Below are 18,184 nucleotides of genomic sequence, written 5' to 3' on the forward strand. Positions count from 1 at the left end.
ACTGAGTCACGAGGGAGAAGAGGGGAACGAGGGGGAGGAGGAGCCAAGCAATACTTCACTGCTTCTCACCCGCAGGCACCAGCTGAAATACTTGCAATACGCGGTTAAGTTAGCAGAGGCATCTGCACCGGGTGGTGCACCGGGGCCTAGCAGGCTGCAGCACAGACAAGGGGAATGGGATGTTTGGGAGCCGTCTCTCCGGAGGGTGAGTTTGCAGCGAGTTCTGCTGCACAGGACTCAGATGAGGACCTCAAAGGGGAGGCGTTCACACAAAGGGAGATGGCCATGCACGCCGACATGATAGATGTAATGGCAAGGGTGCCTGAGAGCCTGTTAGCAGTGGTAAGGAGCATGGAGGAGTCCACCTCCAACATTGCACAGAGCTCTGCGCACTCCATGGAGCCCATATTGCCAGTCTGCAGACGATGGTGGACTCCCAGAGAGACCGTGCAAATCCAGACCTCATGACGTGTCATGAACAATGTGGCAGCTTCCATTGCAACACAGGAGGAAGCAACACAACGTCTTAGTGCTGAAATGCAGATAATAGTTGGTGGCATTGAAGCTCAGATTGCTCTCCTGCAGTCTCAGCTTGATGCCATGCAACGTCTCATGCAGTCTCAGTCTCAGCTGGATGCCACGCATGGTCTTAGTGCTAGCATGCAGTCAATGGCTGCTGGCAACGAGTCTCAGACTGCTCTCAAGTAGTCTCAGCTGGATGCCACACGAGCTCTGACTCCTGCCATCGCTGCTGGGTCCACCACAGTCGACTGGGGATCTCATGGTGTTGCAGCAGCCCAGCAATCTGTCCTGCAGCAGATTGGTGGGGATGCTGAGCTGCTTCTCCGGGGGAGTGGCAATGGGTCAGTGGAGCAGGAACCTGCTGTCCTCTCTCAGGATGACAGCATTCCTGATCCCACCACTGCCACTCCGCCATTGCACTCGTCGCTGCCTGTCACCCAGCCAGCCCAGACTGCCGCCGCCCGGCCTGAGGTGGTGCAGTCTACAGCCGAGCCTTCCAGGCCCAGAGCTCCTGCGAGGCCATCTGTAGTTTCTGACCCCGAAACTCAGCAACCTTCCATCAGCCATGCTGCAGCCACAGGGGAGACACTACGGAGGAGTAGTATTATACGTCAACAAAAGAGGGGATAATGGTCTTCAGGGCTGTAGTAATACCCGCCTTCCTGTATGGCTCAGAGACATGGACCATGTACAGTAGACACCTCAAGTCGCTGGAGAAATACTACCAACGATGTCTCCGCAAGATCCTACAAATCCCCTGGAGGACAAACGCACCAACATTAGCGTCCTCGACCAGGCCAACATCCCCAGCATTGAAGCACTGACCACACTTAACGTAGAAACATAGAAAATAGGTGCAGGAGTAGGCCATTCAGCCCTTCTAGCCTGCACCGCTATTCAATGAGTTCATGGCTGAACATGCAACTTCAGTACCCCCTTCCTGCTTTCTCACCATTCCCCTTGATCCCCCGGGTAGTAAGGACTTCATCTAATTCCCTTTTGAATATATTTAGTGAATTGGCCTCAACTACTTTCTGTGGTAGAGAATTCCACAGGTTCACCACTCTCTGGGTGAAGAAGTTTCTCCTCATCTCGGTCCTAAATGGCTTACCCCTTATCCTTAGACTGTGACCCCTGGTTCTGGACTTCCCCAACATTGGGAACATTCTTCCTGCATCTAACCTGTCTAAACCCGTCAGAATTTTAAACGTTTCCATGAGGTCCCCTCTCATTCTTCTGAACTCCCGTGAATACAAGCCCAGTTGATCCAGTCTTTCTTGATAGGTCAGTTCCACCATCCCGGGAATCAGTCTGGTGAATCTTCGCTGCACTCCCTCAAGAGCAAGAATGTCCTTCCTCAAGTTAGGAGACCAAAACTGTACACAATACTCCAGGTGTGGGCTCACCAAGGCCCTGTACAACTGTAGCAACACCTCCCTACCCCTGTACTCAAATCCCCTCGCTATGAAGGCCAACATGCCATTTGCTTTTTTAACCGCCTGCTGTACCTGCATGCCAACCTTCAATGACTGATGTACCATGACACCCAGGTCTCGTTGCACCTTCCCTTTTCCTAATCTGTCACCATTCAGATAATAGTCTGTCTCTCTGTTTTTACCACCAAAGTGGATAACCTCACATTTATCCACATTATACTTTATCTGCCATGCATTTGCCCACTCACCTAACCTATCCAAGTCACTCTGCAGCCTCATAGCATCCTCCTCACAGCTCACACTGCCACCCAACTTAGTGTCATCCGCAAATTTGGAGATACTACATTTAATCCCCTCGTCTAAATCATTAATGTACAATGTAAACAGCTGGGGCCCCAGCACAGAACCTTGCGGTACCCCACTAGTCACTGTCTGCCATTCTGAAAAGTACCCATTTACTCCTACTCTTTGCTTCCTGTCTGACAACCAGTTCTCAATCCACGTCAGCACACTACCCCCAATCCCATGTGCTTTAACTTTGCACATTAATCTCTTGTGTGGGACCTTGTCGAAAGCCTTCTGAAAGTCCAAATATACCACATCAACTAGTTCTCCCTTGTCCACTTTACTGGAAACATCCTCAAAAAATTCTAGAAGATTTGTCAAGCATGATCTCCCTTTCACAAATCCATGCTGACTTGGACCTATCATGTCACCATTTTCCAAATGCACTGCTATGACATCCTTAATAATTAATTCCATCATTTTACCCACTACTGAGGTCAGGCTGACCGGTCTATAATTCCCTGTTTTCTCTCTCCCTCCTTTTTTAAAAAGTGGGGTTACATTGGCTACCCTCCACACGATAGGAACTGATCCAAAGTCTATGGAATGTTGGAAAATGACTGTCAATGCATCCACTATTTCTCGGGCTACTTCCTTAAGTACTCTGGGATGCAGACTATTAGGCCCTGGGGATTTATCGGCCTTCAATCCCATCAATGTCCTTAACACACTTTCATGACTAATAAGGATTTCCTTCAGTTCCTCCTTCTCACTAGACCCTCTGACCCCTTTTATATCCGGAAGGTTGTTGGTGTCCTCCTTAGTGAATACCGAACCAAAGTACTTGTTCAATTGGTCTGCCATTTCTTTGTTCCCAGTTATGACTTCCCCTGGTTCTGACTGCAGGGGACCTACATTTGTCTTTACTAACCTTTTTCTCTTTACATACCTATAGAAACTTTTGCAATCCGCCTTAATGTTCCCTGCAAGCTTCTTCTCGTACTCCATTTTCCCTGCCCTAATCAAACCCTTTGTCCTCCTCTGCTGAATTCTAAATTTCTCCCAGTCCCCGGGTTCACTGCTATTTCTGGCCAATTTGTATGCCACTTCCTTGGCTTTAATACTATCCCTGATTTCCCTTGATAGCCACGGCTGAGCCACCTTCCCTTTTTTATTTTTACGCCAGACAGGAATGTACAATTGTTGTAGTTCATCCATGCGGTCTCTAAATGTCTGCCATTGCCCATCCACAGTCAACCCCTTAAGTATCATTCGCCAATCTATCTTAGCCAATTCACGCCTCATACCTTCAAAGTTAGCCTTCTTTAAGTTCTGGACCATGGTCTCTGAATTAACTGTTTCATTCTCCATCCTAATGCAGAATTCCACCATATTATGGTCACTCTTCCCCAAGGGGCCTCGCACAATGAGATTGCAAATTAATCTTCTCTCATTACACAACACAACACCCAGTCTAAGATCAGCTCTGCTGGGCAGGCCACATTGTCCGCATGCCAGACACGAGATCCCAAAGCAAGCGCTCTATTTGGAACTCCTTCACAGTAAACAAGCCAAAGTTGGGCAGCGGAAACATTACAAGGACGCCCTCAAAGCCTCCCTGATAAAGTGCAACATCCCCACTGACACTTGGGGGTCCCTGGCCAAAGACCGCCCTAAGAGGAGGAAGTGCATCTGGGAGGGTGCTGAGCAGCTCGAGTCTCGTCGCCGAGAGCATGCAGAAATCAAGCGCAGGCAGCGGAAAGAGATGCGGCAAACCACTCCCACCCATCCCTTCCCTCAACGACTATCTGTTCCACCTGTGACAGAGACTGTGGTTCTCGTATTGCACTGTTCAGCCACCTAAGAACTCATGTCAAGAGTGGAAGCAAGTTTTCCTCGATTCTGAGGGATTGCCTATAATGATAATGATGATGATAAGGAAATGCACAAGGGTGATGAATATAGTTATACATTTTATTGTTGTTTGATTAAATGGTGATTGGAATGCTCAATTTTTGCTGTTGTCTCTTATTTTAGTGTTGTGGTTTTAGTATGGAAGGACACATTGATGTGATGGGGATGTCCACAGATATCGGAAAGTGGGATGGAAATCAGTGGAAATGACCGCCCTTGCAGGATCGCCATGGAGTCGCTGCCTCCTCCGTCGCGGCTGTTGCTGTTTCTGCTCCTCCTCGTCCTCCTGCTGTTGCTCCTCATCCTGTTCCTCCTGGTCCTCCTCCTCCTCCTCCTGAGGTGGTATGGCTATGCCTGGTGGAAATGGCTGTGCCCACATGATGGCCAAGTTGTGCAGCATGCCGCAGACGATGACAAATAGGGACACCCGCTCTGGCCATTATTGGAGGATTCCCCCCGAGCGGTCAAGGCAGTGGAACTGTTGCTTCAGCATCCCAGTGGTCGGCTCAATTAAGTTCCCAGTGGCGGCATTGCTCTCATTGTATGAGTGCTGAGCAGGAGTTGTGGGATTGCGGAGGGGAGTCATAAGCCAGGTAGAAAACAGATAGCCCCTGTCTCCGAACAGCCAGCTGTGAGCTTCATTGGGGGCAGGAAGAGAGCTGGCACACCGGTCTGGCACAGTATGAAGGCATCATGGCTGCTGCCAGGATAGCGGGTATTGACGGTGATTATTATATGTGTATGGTCGCACACCAGCTGCACATTCAGTGAGTGGTAGCCTTTGCAGTACGGAAGATCTCTGGATTGTGATGTGATGCCCTCAAAGTATCGTGAGCGCAGTCAATAGCACCCTGCGCCATGGGGAAGCCACATGCACGCTCGTGCTGCTTCTCTCTGGGCAGCAGATGTAATCCCTTCTCCTTCTTACAGAGCTTCTGTGACCTCGCGGATGGAGCAATGGACGGCAAACTGGGAGATGTTGGAGAGTCTCCTGTTGCACAGGAAGGATCCATTGGCATAGAAATTGAGCGCGATGGTGACCTTGACTGCCACTGAGAGAGCTGTCATCACCCTAGTCTGAGGCTCGAAGTCTGGTTGCAGGAGTTGGCAGAGCTCTGTGAGCACATCCTTGCTGAAGCCCAGTCTTCGAACACACTGTTCCTCAGTGAAATTGATGTAGGAGAACTGCTGTCAGATTACCCTGGGAGGGTAAGGTCTCCTGTTGCCAGCTCTGTTGCAACAGAGCTGGCCACATCTTGTTGTCCTTGTACCTGCCTTTTTTCCTCTCGGCCCGAACTTGGTGAAACCCAAGGCCCGCCCAAGTGCTGCCCAAAGTACCGCCAATGGCCGCTGAGAGACCAGGCGGTACTTTGCCAAGAAGAATCCTCTAAAAGAGCTGGCCGTCCCGCCCGGCGGCAAAATAACAGCTTACGCTGTCAATCTGGGCAGCAGCGGGCGGGAGCTCTCAATCTCGGCGGCAAAGGCATTTGCCGCCCAAGTGCCGCAAAGAATGGAGTTGGGCCCACGGATGGTGGAAGACCTGAAAAGTAAAACCATTACAAAAAAAAATAACCAGAACACCTTCACGGGACCCCATCCAGGTAAGCCGCTGAAAAAAAAAAATTTCAAGATGCTCACTAACCACCTTTTGCAAGTCTATGTATTTACCGTCAGGGTTAGACCTACCTCCACGCAACGATCCATCCCCCCTGCTGGTGCCGACTCCTGCTGACTCCCGCCCACACCAATCTGGCAGCTCGGTGGGCGGGAGGCAACTTAACGCGACTTGGTTGTCAGCAGCCGTCAGCGGGCGTTTCCCGGTGGTGCTACCCTCCCCCCGGCTGCAGCCCGAGGGGAAAGTAGCACCGAGGGGAGACCGGAGCGGAAACTCGGTGGCAGTCAACGGCAGCAGGCGGCCGTGGGCAATTCCCGGCATTGCTCCCCTCCCACCCGCTCCAGCCCAAGTGGAAAGTGTTATGTATGTGAACATTACCAATGTATAAAACTTTCCACCAGGGGGCGCACCTGTTGGAGACCCAAGAGTCACCTGCACACCCCGGGCAAGCAGGTATAAAAGGCAGTCTACCGTGCTGCTTCCTCACTCTGGAGTTACATTAAAGAGACCAAGGTCACAACAGTTTGAGCTTACAATATACAGTCCTGTGGAGTTATTCTGAACATAACAGAAAGTAGCACCGAGGGGAGAGCGGAGCGGAAACTCAGTGGCAGTCAACTGCAGCAGTGGGCGGTGAGGCCACCAATATCGGGGCCTCTCGCTCACTCTGCCTTTCTCCCCCCCCTCTCTCTTTGCCTTTCTCCCTGTCTTTCTCCCTCTCTCTGTGCCTTTCTCTTTTTCTCTTTGTGCCTTTCTTTTTGTATTGTTGCATCTCCTCCTCCCTGTCTTTCTCTTTGTATTGCTGCCTCTCTTTCTCTCTGCCTTTGTTTCTGCCTAAGTAACCTCCGACGGTGATGTCGTAGCAGGAGGTCAAGTGCCAACACAGCCCCCATGAAACGAGATCAATCTTGCAGAGTCAAATCTGCCCTGAATTAAACAAAGCAATGCTTTAGAGCCAGTCCTTGAGGTGCAAAACCGTTACAATCCTTGTGACAGGCACTCTGCCTATCTGTCAGCAAGCTGGAAATAATAATAGCCAACAGAAAGGTTTTTGACAAGATGGCACCTTTAAATAGCATTTCTCCAGCTGCTTCCCGCCTGCAACTCGACAGCTGAAGTTGTCACTGTCAGCGCCAGGCGGTACCTGAGGCGGAGAAGCCGAATTTATGGGCGGTAACGAGGCAGTGCGCATGGTGATGACGTCATCATCGCTGGTCGCTACCGGCAGGAGCGGGGCTTCCATAAATACCGCGATCACCCGGGCAAAAAAAAATTGCGCCCCATTAGCGCCCCCCTGGAGGCGCTAACCGGAGGCGCACATGAGGTCAATTTCACCCCCTGGGTCTCTTTTCTTTAGAAAAAAGACTGAGGGGTGACCTGATAGAGGTCTTTAAGATTGTGAAAAGATTTGATAGGGTCAATATAGAGATGTTTCACTTGCAGGCGAGTCGAGAACTAGGGGCCATAAAAATAAGATAGTCACGAATAAATCTAATAGAGATTTCAGAAGAAACTTTTCACAAGTCACATGGAGGGATTTCCTAATTCACATCAATGACCAGTTTTGCTGCCCCACAGACGAAGGTAACTTTTTAGTTTATCTTTTCTCTCTTCTTTTGTTTCTCCCCCTCACTTCTCCACAGCTCGCCAGTCTCCCAGAGAAAGAGTGACTGAACGGTCAAAAACCTCGGCTGCTGCCATTCTGCCGTCGGTCACCGAAGCACATGAGAATTATCCAGTACCTCAAACTTCAGTTTTTCCCTTCTCCTCGTGAAGCCTTTGCTCAATACCTCTCTGTGGCAACCTGTCTGACATTGGGAGTTCTCCTTAACGCCTTTATCCAGAGAGCGGTTAGAATGTGAAACTCGCTACCACATGGCGTAGTTGAGGCAAATAGCATAGATGCATTTAAGGGGATGCTAAATAATATACGAGGGAGAAAGGACTAGAAGGATCGTTGATGGGGTTAGATGAGGAGGGGTGGGAGGAAGCTTGTGTGGAGCATAAACACCGACATTCATCTGTTGGGCCAAATATCCTGTTGGTGTGCTGTAAATATTTTGCAATACCATTTTAATTTTTGAAGTTTTGTTTGAATTTTCTCCATTTTCCTATTATATATTCCCGAGGCACTGGGGTATGGTTCTGTGGAAGAGACATCTTGCCCAATCCACCATCCTTCATTAGTAAACATAACCAGTCAGTGGCAGCTAGCTATGTGAACTTGACAGTCCCGCCCTCATCCAATGTCCAAAGACAAACTTCCAGCAGCAGTCAGTCGACATCCATCACCTGGCTGATTATCCTCCTCCCTGTCTGCTTTAGTACCACACCACATGGTGCAGTTACCCATTAAACCACCGAAGGAACTGCCTCAGGCCAAAAGCATGCTTGTTGGCTTATATGTTAGGTTCATTTTCTGCTGGTGTGAAGCATAATGGCCTCCTTCTGTGCTGTAAGATTCTGCCGTTCTATGACAATGAAAGTTGGAGTTGAAAATAAAGTTCCATTAGCGTGTGTTAATACTAATGTGGAGATAGTGGCCTTGGAAAAACAAATCTATTTCTTGTTCTCCCCCTGCTCAGCTGGGATTTGTAACCAGAGGAACGGGCTACCTCCAGTAGATGACACTGCATTAAATTCTGCTGTCTTATGCTTTTGCCAGATGGCAGGCAGCCTGTTCATGATGGAGTGTGGGGCCATTGCCAGGTCTAGTCCACCCCTAGTAATTCAGGGGCCACACATTCAACACTGAATCCATTCTGAGTGATAAGGTAGGATGACGATCTTCTGTCATTGCAGGTATCAGTATGGAATGGGTTGAAAAGATTTTGCATGTGGCCAAGTTTATTTACGATCTCTGCAATGAGACAAAAATGAATAACAAGCGATGCCAGCGACTGAAGGATCGGATCAAATCTCTCCTGGGACCTGTGGAGACCATCCAGCATGAAAAGGCCATCATGACTGGCACAGCAAAGGTTCTGGAGGAGCTGATGGGAATTCTGGAGAGTGCACGGGATTTAATTGAGTCTTTCACCAACAAGCACAGGTTCTCCAAGGTCTTCAAGGCTTATGAGATCAAGGAAGACTTCAATCAGCTCAACGAACGACTGAACGATGCTGCTGTGGACCTGGACTTCGTCTTGCAAACTGAACAGACCAAAATGTTGTTGAGATTGTTTAAGGACAACCAGAGGAAGAAGGAAGATGAGCACGACGTTGCGGAAGATCAGAAACATCTGGACCTGGTGGCAAAGAAATTAGAGGAAGGTAACTGGATGGTCATCGTTAATTTTCTCTTTTCTGTTTTGATTAGATTTTGTGATTATTAGGGGGCATTAGAGAAGGATTACACATTGTCAGTAATGTTCAGAATGATTGCACCCCAAATATATTTACAGCTATCTAATGTCGGAAAGGAAAGGAGTTTGTGTGGGATGGTGTGAGGAGGAGTGGCATACTGCGTCTGTATCTACTAATCCCTGTCCTGACCCATTCAGCCCTCCCTTTTCTGGTTGGTTTCAATCTCCATATCTTTAATTTCAAATGACAAGCTCTTGCAATTTTGCACCTGAAGTCTTGATGAATCACCCTCTCGCTCTCACTCTCCACTCCATTCCTATTCCCACTGACTGCCCACTCCATTCCTATTCCCACTGACTGCCCACTTTATTCCTATTCCCACTGACTGCCCACTCTATTCCTATTCCCACTGATTGCCCACTCCATTTCTGTTCCCACTGACTGCCCACTCCATTCCTGTTGCCACTGACTGCCCACTCCATTCATATTCCTACTGACTGCCCACTCCATTCCTATTCCCACTGACTGCCCACTCCATTCCTATTCCCACTGACTGCCCACTCCATTCCTGTTCCCACTGACTGTCCACTCCATTCCTGTTCCCACTGACTGCCTACTCTATTCCTATTCCCACTGACTGCCCACTCTATTCCTATTCCCACTGACTGCCCACTCCATTCCTATTCCCACTGACTGCCCACTCCATTCCTATTCCCACTGACTGCCCACTCTATTCCTATTCCCACTGACTACCCACTCCATTCCTGTTCCCACTGACTGCCACTGACTGCCCACTCCATTCATATTCCTACTGACTGCCCACTCCATTCCTATTCCCACTGACTGCCCACTCCATTCCTGTTCCCACTGACTGCCACTGACTGCCCACTCCATTCCTATTCCCACTGACTGCCCACTCCATTCCTATTCCCACTGACTGCCCACTCCATTCCTGTTCCCACTGACTGCCCACTCCATTCCTGTTCCCACTGACTGCCTACTCTATTCCTATTCCCACTGACTGCCCACTCTATTCCTATTCCCACTGACTGCCCACTCCATTCCTATTCCCACTGACTGCCCACTCCATTCCTATTCCCACTGACTGCCCACTCCATTCCTATTCCCACTGACTGCCCACTCTATTCCTATTCCCACTGACTACCCACTCCATTCCTGTTCCCACTGACTGCCACTGACTGCCCACTCCATTCATATTCCTACTGACTGCCCACTCCATTCCTATTCCCACTGACTGCCCACTCCATTCCTGTTCCCACTGACTGCCCACTCCATTCATATTCCTACTGACTGCCCACTCCATTCCTATTCCCACTGACTGCCCACTCTATTCCTATTCCCACTGACTACCCACTCCATTCCTGTTCCCACTGACTGCCACTGACTGCCCACTCCATTCATATTCCTACTGACTGCCCACTCCATTCCTATTCCCACTGACTGCCCACTCCATTCCTGTTCCCACTGACTGCCCACTCCATTCATATTCCTACTGACTGCCCACTCCATTCCTATTCCCACTGACTGCCCACTCCATTCCTGTTCCCACTGACTGCCCACTCCATTCCTGTTCCCACTGACTGCCCACTCCATTCCTGTTCCCACTGACTGCCCACTCCATTCCTATTCATTCTCACTGTTCACCATTCCTATTTCTCATTCCATTTCATATGCTGCTGGGTTTAGCTGTATGGCTGTTTCTACATGCTCCTCTCTTATTGATAGATGAATTCCAAATCCACTAATGAGGAGCAGCTCTGGGAGCAGATATTTGCAGAACGGCGGACAAATGAACCCAGTGCCATAAAACATATAAGCAGAAATAGACACGGAGTAACAAGGTCGCAGTCCCTGGACAAATTAGTTCCTCCTTTGAAATCTGCAGGGACTAAATTATACAGATCATTTTCACGTCAAAATATCTTAGTGCTTCCCGCAATAAGGTGCTTTTGGAGTGCAGTGACTGCTGTTATGTAGGGAAATGTGGTTCCAGTTATTACATTCGCTGAAGAGGCAAAGAAAGGAGGACCTCGGGAAGTAAATCAAGGACAGAGAAGCAAGTAAGTTCTTTGATTGAGCAGATGAGGGAATGGAGAAGGCAAGGCGGGTGTAAGGAACAAAAGACGCAGATAGTGGATTCAAAGTTCGAATGACAGAGTTGATCATGGTTAAGATTAGATAGGGCTACAATAAGCCTGAGCCAGAAATGCAAGATCAGCTGCTCTGTGCTATGGGTGCTTGGGGAGTGCAAATACAGTAAATCCCAGCCAGTGGTCTAAGCATCGAGCTCAGGTAGATCTGCAGAAACATCTCGGGAGGGAATGTTGCAGCCCTTCCTCCTCAAGGCTCGACCACTGGGATTTAGTTGGTATTTTAGACACAGTGTTTAATGTGACTACTTTTAACAAAATGATGCCATTTATTTTGATTTTGGTACTAAATCATTTACAGATTGACATTACCTTTGTTTCCAGCTGATCTGCAGCATTTTGTTATAAGAAATTAAGTGGTCCACCAGGACATGTTAGGACAAAGGTATCATAACTAACCCTAACCCTAAAATCCACAAGTTCCTAAAATAGAAGAAACTATGTAAACTTACTGAGAAGAATTTGGATTATTTAGGTAATTTGGTTAGATCACACAGGCCATAAAATAATTACACTGTTACAAATTTGGTCTCTCGTAGACACCTTCTTGACTTCAGTGGCATCAATTGCTCCCATTTGTAGTTTGAACATCTTCCTTTTATGGGAATTGACTCACATTGCCCAATATCGATAGCGCAACCCAGGGACGTAACAATGAAACTCCAGGATCGCCACGTCTCATGCGCATGTAGTCCTTCAATCCCTTTGAAGGAGGATTGAGATAACGTGCAACAAGTTTGCTGAAGTTTGGTTTGAATTCTAATCTGTTTTATTCCACAGTAAGATGAAAAATACAGAGAAATGGGTATGATCTGAATCACTAAGTAAAATTAGGACAACTTAAATTTGAGTAATGGTTCAAAATAAAAGGGGAGAAATTCGTTTGGGGCATTAAGTTTTGGAATTGTGAAATTTTAGCGCCAGGTGCTAATGATTCTGAACAACTTCAAATTGGGTATTAGCGCCCCATGAAGGCAATGGGGCGCTAAATCAAGCATTAATGACCTCAGTGGGACGCTACAGGGGTGCTATCAGAGAGATAATGAATTTAAGGTGCAATGCATTCAGCAATGATCCTTCCATCCTTCACACTGGCTCATTCCAGCTTTTAAAGGAGAGGTTGTATCATTGTACAACTGCTCATTTTCAGCATTGTTGGCTCTGAAGGCGACCTGCGAGGAAGTGAATGCCCTGATGGCAATGGCTGATTCCAATCCCAATCCCAAGGAGGGAGATCGCCGTTTCACAGACTTGGCATTGGAGGCATTGCTGGCTAGAGTAGAGCAAAGGAGGGCAGCACTGTTCCCGGCCAGTGGAAGGAGGCCATTGCCCCAGGTCTTGAGGGCAATGTGGGGGGAAGTGGAACAGGAGGTCTCGGCCACTAGTGTGGTGCAACGCAGCCTGACAGTGTAGGAAAAAATTCAACGACCTCAGTTGGGTGGTCAAGGTGAGTACATGCTTCAACAGGTCCTACATACCAGCATCTGAACCTCTGTCTGTGCACACTGCACAAACCACCATTACCCCACCAAACATCTGTACCTATTCAAACTCACATCCACACCTTGTCTACAATCACAGCTATTCAACAGTGGCAGGCATATTTCCCAGACACATAGCTGGACTCTAACTCACACACATTTGTTTCTTTTGCAGGACAAGAATGCCCACAATAGGAGGGAGCAGCAGAGGACAGGTGATGCTGAGCTCCAGCAGCTCTCAGAACTGGAGGAGCGACTCATTGAGCAGCATGTGGTGGGCACCATAAGAACATAAGAATTAGGAACAGGAGTAGGCCATCTAGCCCCTCGAGCCTGCTCCGCCCTTCAACAAGATCATGGCTGATCTGGCCATGGACTCAGCTCCACTTACCCGCCCGCTCCCCATAACCCTTAATTCCCTTATTGGTTAAAAATCTATCTATCTGTGACTTGAATACATTCAATGAGCTAGCCTCAACTGCTTCCTTGGGCAGAGAATTCCACAGATTCACAACCCTCTGGGAGAAGAAATTCCTTCTCAACTCGGTTTTAAATTGGCTCCCCCGTATTTTGAGGCTGTACCCCCTAGTTCTAGTCTCCCCGACCAGTGGAAACAACCTCTCTGCCTCTATCTTGTCTATCCGTTTCATTATTTTAAATGTTTCTATAAGATCACCCCTCATCCTTCTGAACTCCAACGAGTAAAGGCCCAGTCTACTCAATCTATCATCATAAGGTAACTCCCTCATCTCCGGAATCAGCCTAGTGAATCGTCTCTGTACCCCCTCCAAAGCCAGTATATCCTTCCTTAAGTACTCGCAGTACTCCAGGTGCGGCCTTACCAATACCCTATACAGTTGCAGCAGGACCTCCCTGCTTTTGTACTCCATCCCTCTTGTAATGAAGGCCAACATTCCATTTGCCTTCCTGATTACCTGCTGCACCTGCAAACTAACTTTTTGGGATTCATGCACAAGGACCCCCAGGTCCCTCTGCACCTCAGCATGTTGTAATTTCTCCCCATTCAAATAATATTCCCTTTTACTGTTTTTTTTCCCAAGGTGGATGACCTCACTCTTTCCGACATTGTTTTCCATCTGCCAAACCTTAGCCCATTCGCTTAACCTATCCAAATCTCTTTGCAGCCTCTCTGTGTCCTCTACACAACCTGCTTTCCCACTAATCTTTGTGTCATCTGCAAATTTTGTTACACTACACTCTGTCCCCTCTTCCAGGTCATCTATGTATATTGTAAACAGTTGTGGTCCCAGCACCGATCCCTGTGGCACACCACTAACCACCGATTTCCAACCCGAAAAGGACCCATTTATTCCGACTCTCTGCTTTCTGTTCGCCAGCCAATTCTCTATCCATGCTAATACATTTCCTCTGACTCCGCGTACCTCTATCTTCTGCAGTAACCTTTTGTGTGGCACCTTATTGAATGCCTTTTGGAAATCTAAATACACCACATCCATCGGTACACCTCTATCCACCATGCTCGTTATATCCTCAAAGAATTCCAGTAAATTAGTTAAACATAATTTCCCCTTCATCTGCTTGATTGCACTATTCCTATCTAGATGTCCCGCTATTTCTTCCTTAATGATAGTTTCAAGCATTTTCCCCACTACAGATGTTAAACTAACTGGCCTATAGTTACCTGCCTTTTGTCTGCCCCCTTTCTTAAACAGAAGCGTTACATTAGCTGCTTTCCAATCCACTGGTACCTCCCCAGAGTCCAGAGAATTTTGGTAGATTATAACGAATGCATCTGCTATAACTTCCGCCATCTCTTTTAATACCCTGGGATGCATTTCATCAGGACCAGGGGACTTGTCTACCTTGAGTACCATTAGCCTGTCCAGCACTACCCCCTATGGCAGGTGGTGACGTGGGGCTGCAAAGGTATCTTTGTCTTCTCTCCTTTTCTTATCCCACTTCCCCTTCGCACTAGAAGCCTTTATCACTTTCCAGCTCCTGATACTGTCTGCATTCCTTGCTCCCTTCCTACCCCTTTGCCCTCACCTTAACGTGAGTCTTGTACCTTTAAACTTTCAGATAATCAGCAACTAGATGAGCAGCCTATCCCGGAGTCCCCCCAATGATAGTGAGGAAGGAGAAGAGGAGGATGAGCAAAGCACCATGTCACTGCATCTCTCACCCACAGGCACCACCTCAGAGACTGGCACTGCACGCGAGTTCTGTTGCACAGGACTCAGATGACGACCTTGATGAGGAGGCGTTCAGAAGAAGGATGAGGGCCATGCATTCTGAAATGATAGGTGCAATGGCAAGGGTGCCCGAGAGGCTCTTGGCAATGGGAAGGAGCGCGGAGGACTCTGCCTCCAGCATTGCACAGGGCTCTGTGCACTCCATGGAGCCCATCATTTGCAGTCTGCAGATGGTGGTGGACTCCCAGAGAGACCGTGCGGACCCAGACCTCATGACACATGTCATAGGCAATGTCACCACTTCCATTGCAGCACAGGTGTAAGTAATGCAACATCTTAGTGCAGTAGTGCAGTTAATGGTTGCTAGCATCGAAGCTCAGACTGCTCTCGTGCAGTCTCAGCTGGATGCCACACAAGCTCTGACTGCTGCCATCATCGCTGGTTCCACCACAGTCCACCGGAGATCTCATGGTGTCGCAGCAGGCCACCAATCTGTGCTCCAGCAGATTGATGGGGATGCTGAGGTGCTGCCCCAGGGGAATGGCAGTGGGTCAGTGGAGCAGGAAACAGTTGTCCTCTCAGGATGACAGCATTCCTGAACCCACCATTGCCACTCCGCCATTGCACTTGTTGCTGCCAGTCACCCAGCCAGCCCAGACTGCCACTGCCCAGCCTGAGGTGCTGCAGCCTACAGCCAGGCCTTCCAGGCCCAGAGCTGGTTGAGAGCGTCCTGCAAGGCCATTTGTGGTCTCTGGCCCTGACACTCAGCAGCTTTCCACCAGCCATGCTGAAGCCACAGGGGAAACACTATGGAGGAGCAGTAGAGTAGGAACAGGCAGTGTTAAGAGGGGAAGTAAGGGTTTGCAGAAGGGCGATTATTACATTTTGTAGTTGTGTATATACGTGGCTAATGTTTTTGGATAAATTTATTATTGGAATGTTGCACATTTGGTGGTGTCTCTTATTTCAGTTGGGTGGTTTGCTATGGAATGAGAAATTGATGTAATGATGGGACGTGCTGAGCAACCGGGAAGTGGGCTGGAGTTCATTGGAACCGAAGTCTGATGAGGCGGACGTGAACTGCCCTTCCACAGGCCGATTTAGTGGCTGCTTCCTCCGTCGCTGCTGTTCCTGCTCCTCCTCCTCCTCGTCCTCCTCCTTGTTCTGGTCCTCCTGAGGGTCTATGGCTATGTTGGGTGGCAATGGCTATGCCCTCATGATGACCAAATTGTGCAGCATGCAATAGACGACAACAAAAAGGGACACCTGCTCAGGCGAGTACTGGAGGGCTCCTCCCAAGCGGTCAAGGCAGTGGAACCATTGCTTGAGCACTCCGATGGTCTGCTCAACGATGTTCCTGGTGGTGGCAGGACTCTCATTGTACGAGTGCTGGGCAAGAATGGTGGGGTTGCAGAGGGGAGTAATGAGCCAGGTGGAGAGCGAATAGCCCTTGTCTCCGAGCAGCCAGCCGCGAGCTTCATGTGATGGCTGGAACAGAGGTGGTGCACCAGTCTGGTGCAGAATGATTGCATCTTGGTTGCTGCCAGGATAGTGGACATTGACGGTGAGGATTCTGCGTGTGTGGTCGCACACCAAGTGCACAGTCAGTGAGTGGTAGCCTATGTGGTTACAGAAGACCTCAAGATTGTTATGCGGTGCCCGCAAAGCGATATGAGTGCAATCAATGGCACCCTGCACCGTGGGGAAGTCCCCTATCCCGGCAAAGCCACATGCATGCTCGTGCTGCTTCTCTCTGGTCATGGGAAAGGAGATGTAGTCCCTCCTCCTTCTATACAGAGCTTCTGTGACCTCGCGGATGCAGCAATGGACGGCAAACTGGGAGTTGCTGGAGATGTCTCCTGTTGCACACTGGAAGGATCCACTGGTGTAGAAATTGAGTGCGATGGTGACCTTGCATGCCACTGAGAGAGATGTCCTGACCCTGGTCTGAGGCTCGAGGTCTGGATGCACGAGGTGGTAGAGCTCTGATCACACCCTTGCTGAAATGCAGCCTCGAACACACTGTTCCGCAGTGAAATTGATGTCGGAGAACTGGTGCCGGAATACCTTGGGAAGGTAAGGCCCAATGTTGAAAGCCCTGTTTTCCCTCCTACCTCTGGCTACATTTTAAACTCTTTCTCTGTGCCTCAGTTGCCTCCGATGTTGACGCTGGAGGGCGAGGTCCTGTGCCAGCACAGTCCCCATAAAAGGATCCAAATGTTGGACTTTCAAATCTGTCCCCAATGAAACTCAGGAATCTTTATGAGCCACAACACTCCTTCGACTGCAAATTGCTCAAATCGCTCAAAAGTCCTGCTTGCCGATGTGAAACTAACAAGGAAGCATTATTGGCCGCCTAAAATTAAACCGGATGCTGGTGCCTTTAAATAGCACTCCTGCAGCCGACTGAAAGCCGTCTCCTCTATCTGTCGTTGTTAACGGCTGGCGCACAACCAGGGGGCGAGAGCCAATTTTGCATAAAGGGCGCTGCGCACGGTGATGACATCAGGATTGGCGGGCGCAGCAGAGTGGCGCGCAATATCTTACCGCCACCGCAAAGCTCCCGCCGAATTTAGGTGGAGTCGCTGTTCAGGAGCACAAACAGGAGGTGCAAAGGTGCCAAATTTCACCCCTAAAGAACCCACAATGATACTCCAACACCAGTGGGTCACCTTACCTAACTTCAGCAGAATAATCTCTCTACACCCTATTCAACAGCCCAGGGCAGAACCTCTCTGCTTTTAGTCTCCTGTTTTGTTTCCCCGATCTTCCCACAATGTGTTTCTGCCTCTTGGTGTCTGATTTTGAAAAGTTTCTCGCACGGACCAACAAAGTTCAAAGGGTTTTCCAACACCATGATGGAGGATTCTTCCTAAATACCCAAACAAGCTCATGAATTGACAATTGTTCAGTCTCTGCGATGAGCAACTTCCCATTTAGCATGTTAATCGCCTTTCATCTGACCTGGAACGTAACCACTTTACAGCAAGTTTCACTCGAGCCACATTTTAAAATAACTCTCTCCTACATCCTTTTTGCAGAAAAATGGTCAAAGAATCCTAAAACATAGCAGGGACCAAGGAAACAAAAGAGGAAGAAAAGGGGCACCATTTTCATGGGGAAAAATACTTGGCAAATCATTTCTCATCTGTTCACAAACATGATGCAGTGCTGGAAACGTCTGCTACTTCTCCCGCCCCAAAATATAACAAATGCCAAACAGGTTTCGAGGAAGATGCATCACCTTAAAGTCGGGCGAAACGAGATGGCTTTGTGTATG

At 48.8% G+C, this 18,184-nt stretch overlaps 1 protein-coding gene across 1 annotated transcript in view; it reads left to right on the top strand.

Moving 5' to 3' along the window:
• The window catches only part of LOC139278084 (mixed lineage kinase domain-like protein), an 89,730-nt gene that overhangs the window by 22,052 nt on the left and 49,494 nt on the right, over window positions 1–18,184 (top strand). The window contains exon 2 of the mRNA XM_070896742.1: window positions 8,575–9,045. Within this exon, the coding sequence (XP_070752843.1) occupies window positions 8,583–9,045 (463 nt within the window). The 5' untranslated portion in view covers window positions 8,575–8,582. The remainder of the gene's footprint in view (window positions 1–8,574; window positions 9,046–18,184) is intronic.

This window comes from Pristiophorus japonicus, chromosome 13, assembly GCF_044704955.1.
Source record: "Pristiophorus japonicus isolate sPriJap1 chromosome 13, sPriJap1.hap1, whole genome shotgun sequence".
Taxonomy (NCBI): domain Eukaryota; kingdom Metazoa; phylum Chordata; class Chondrichthyes; family Pristiophoridae; genus Pristiophorus; species Pristiophorus japonicus.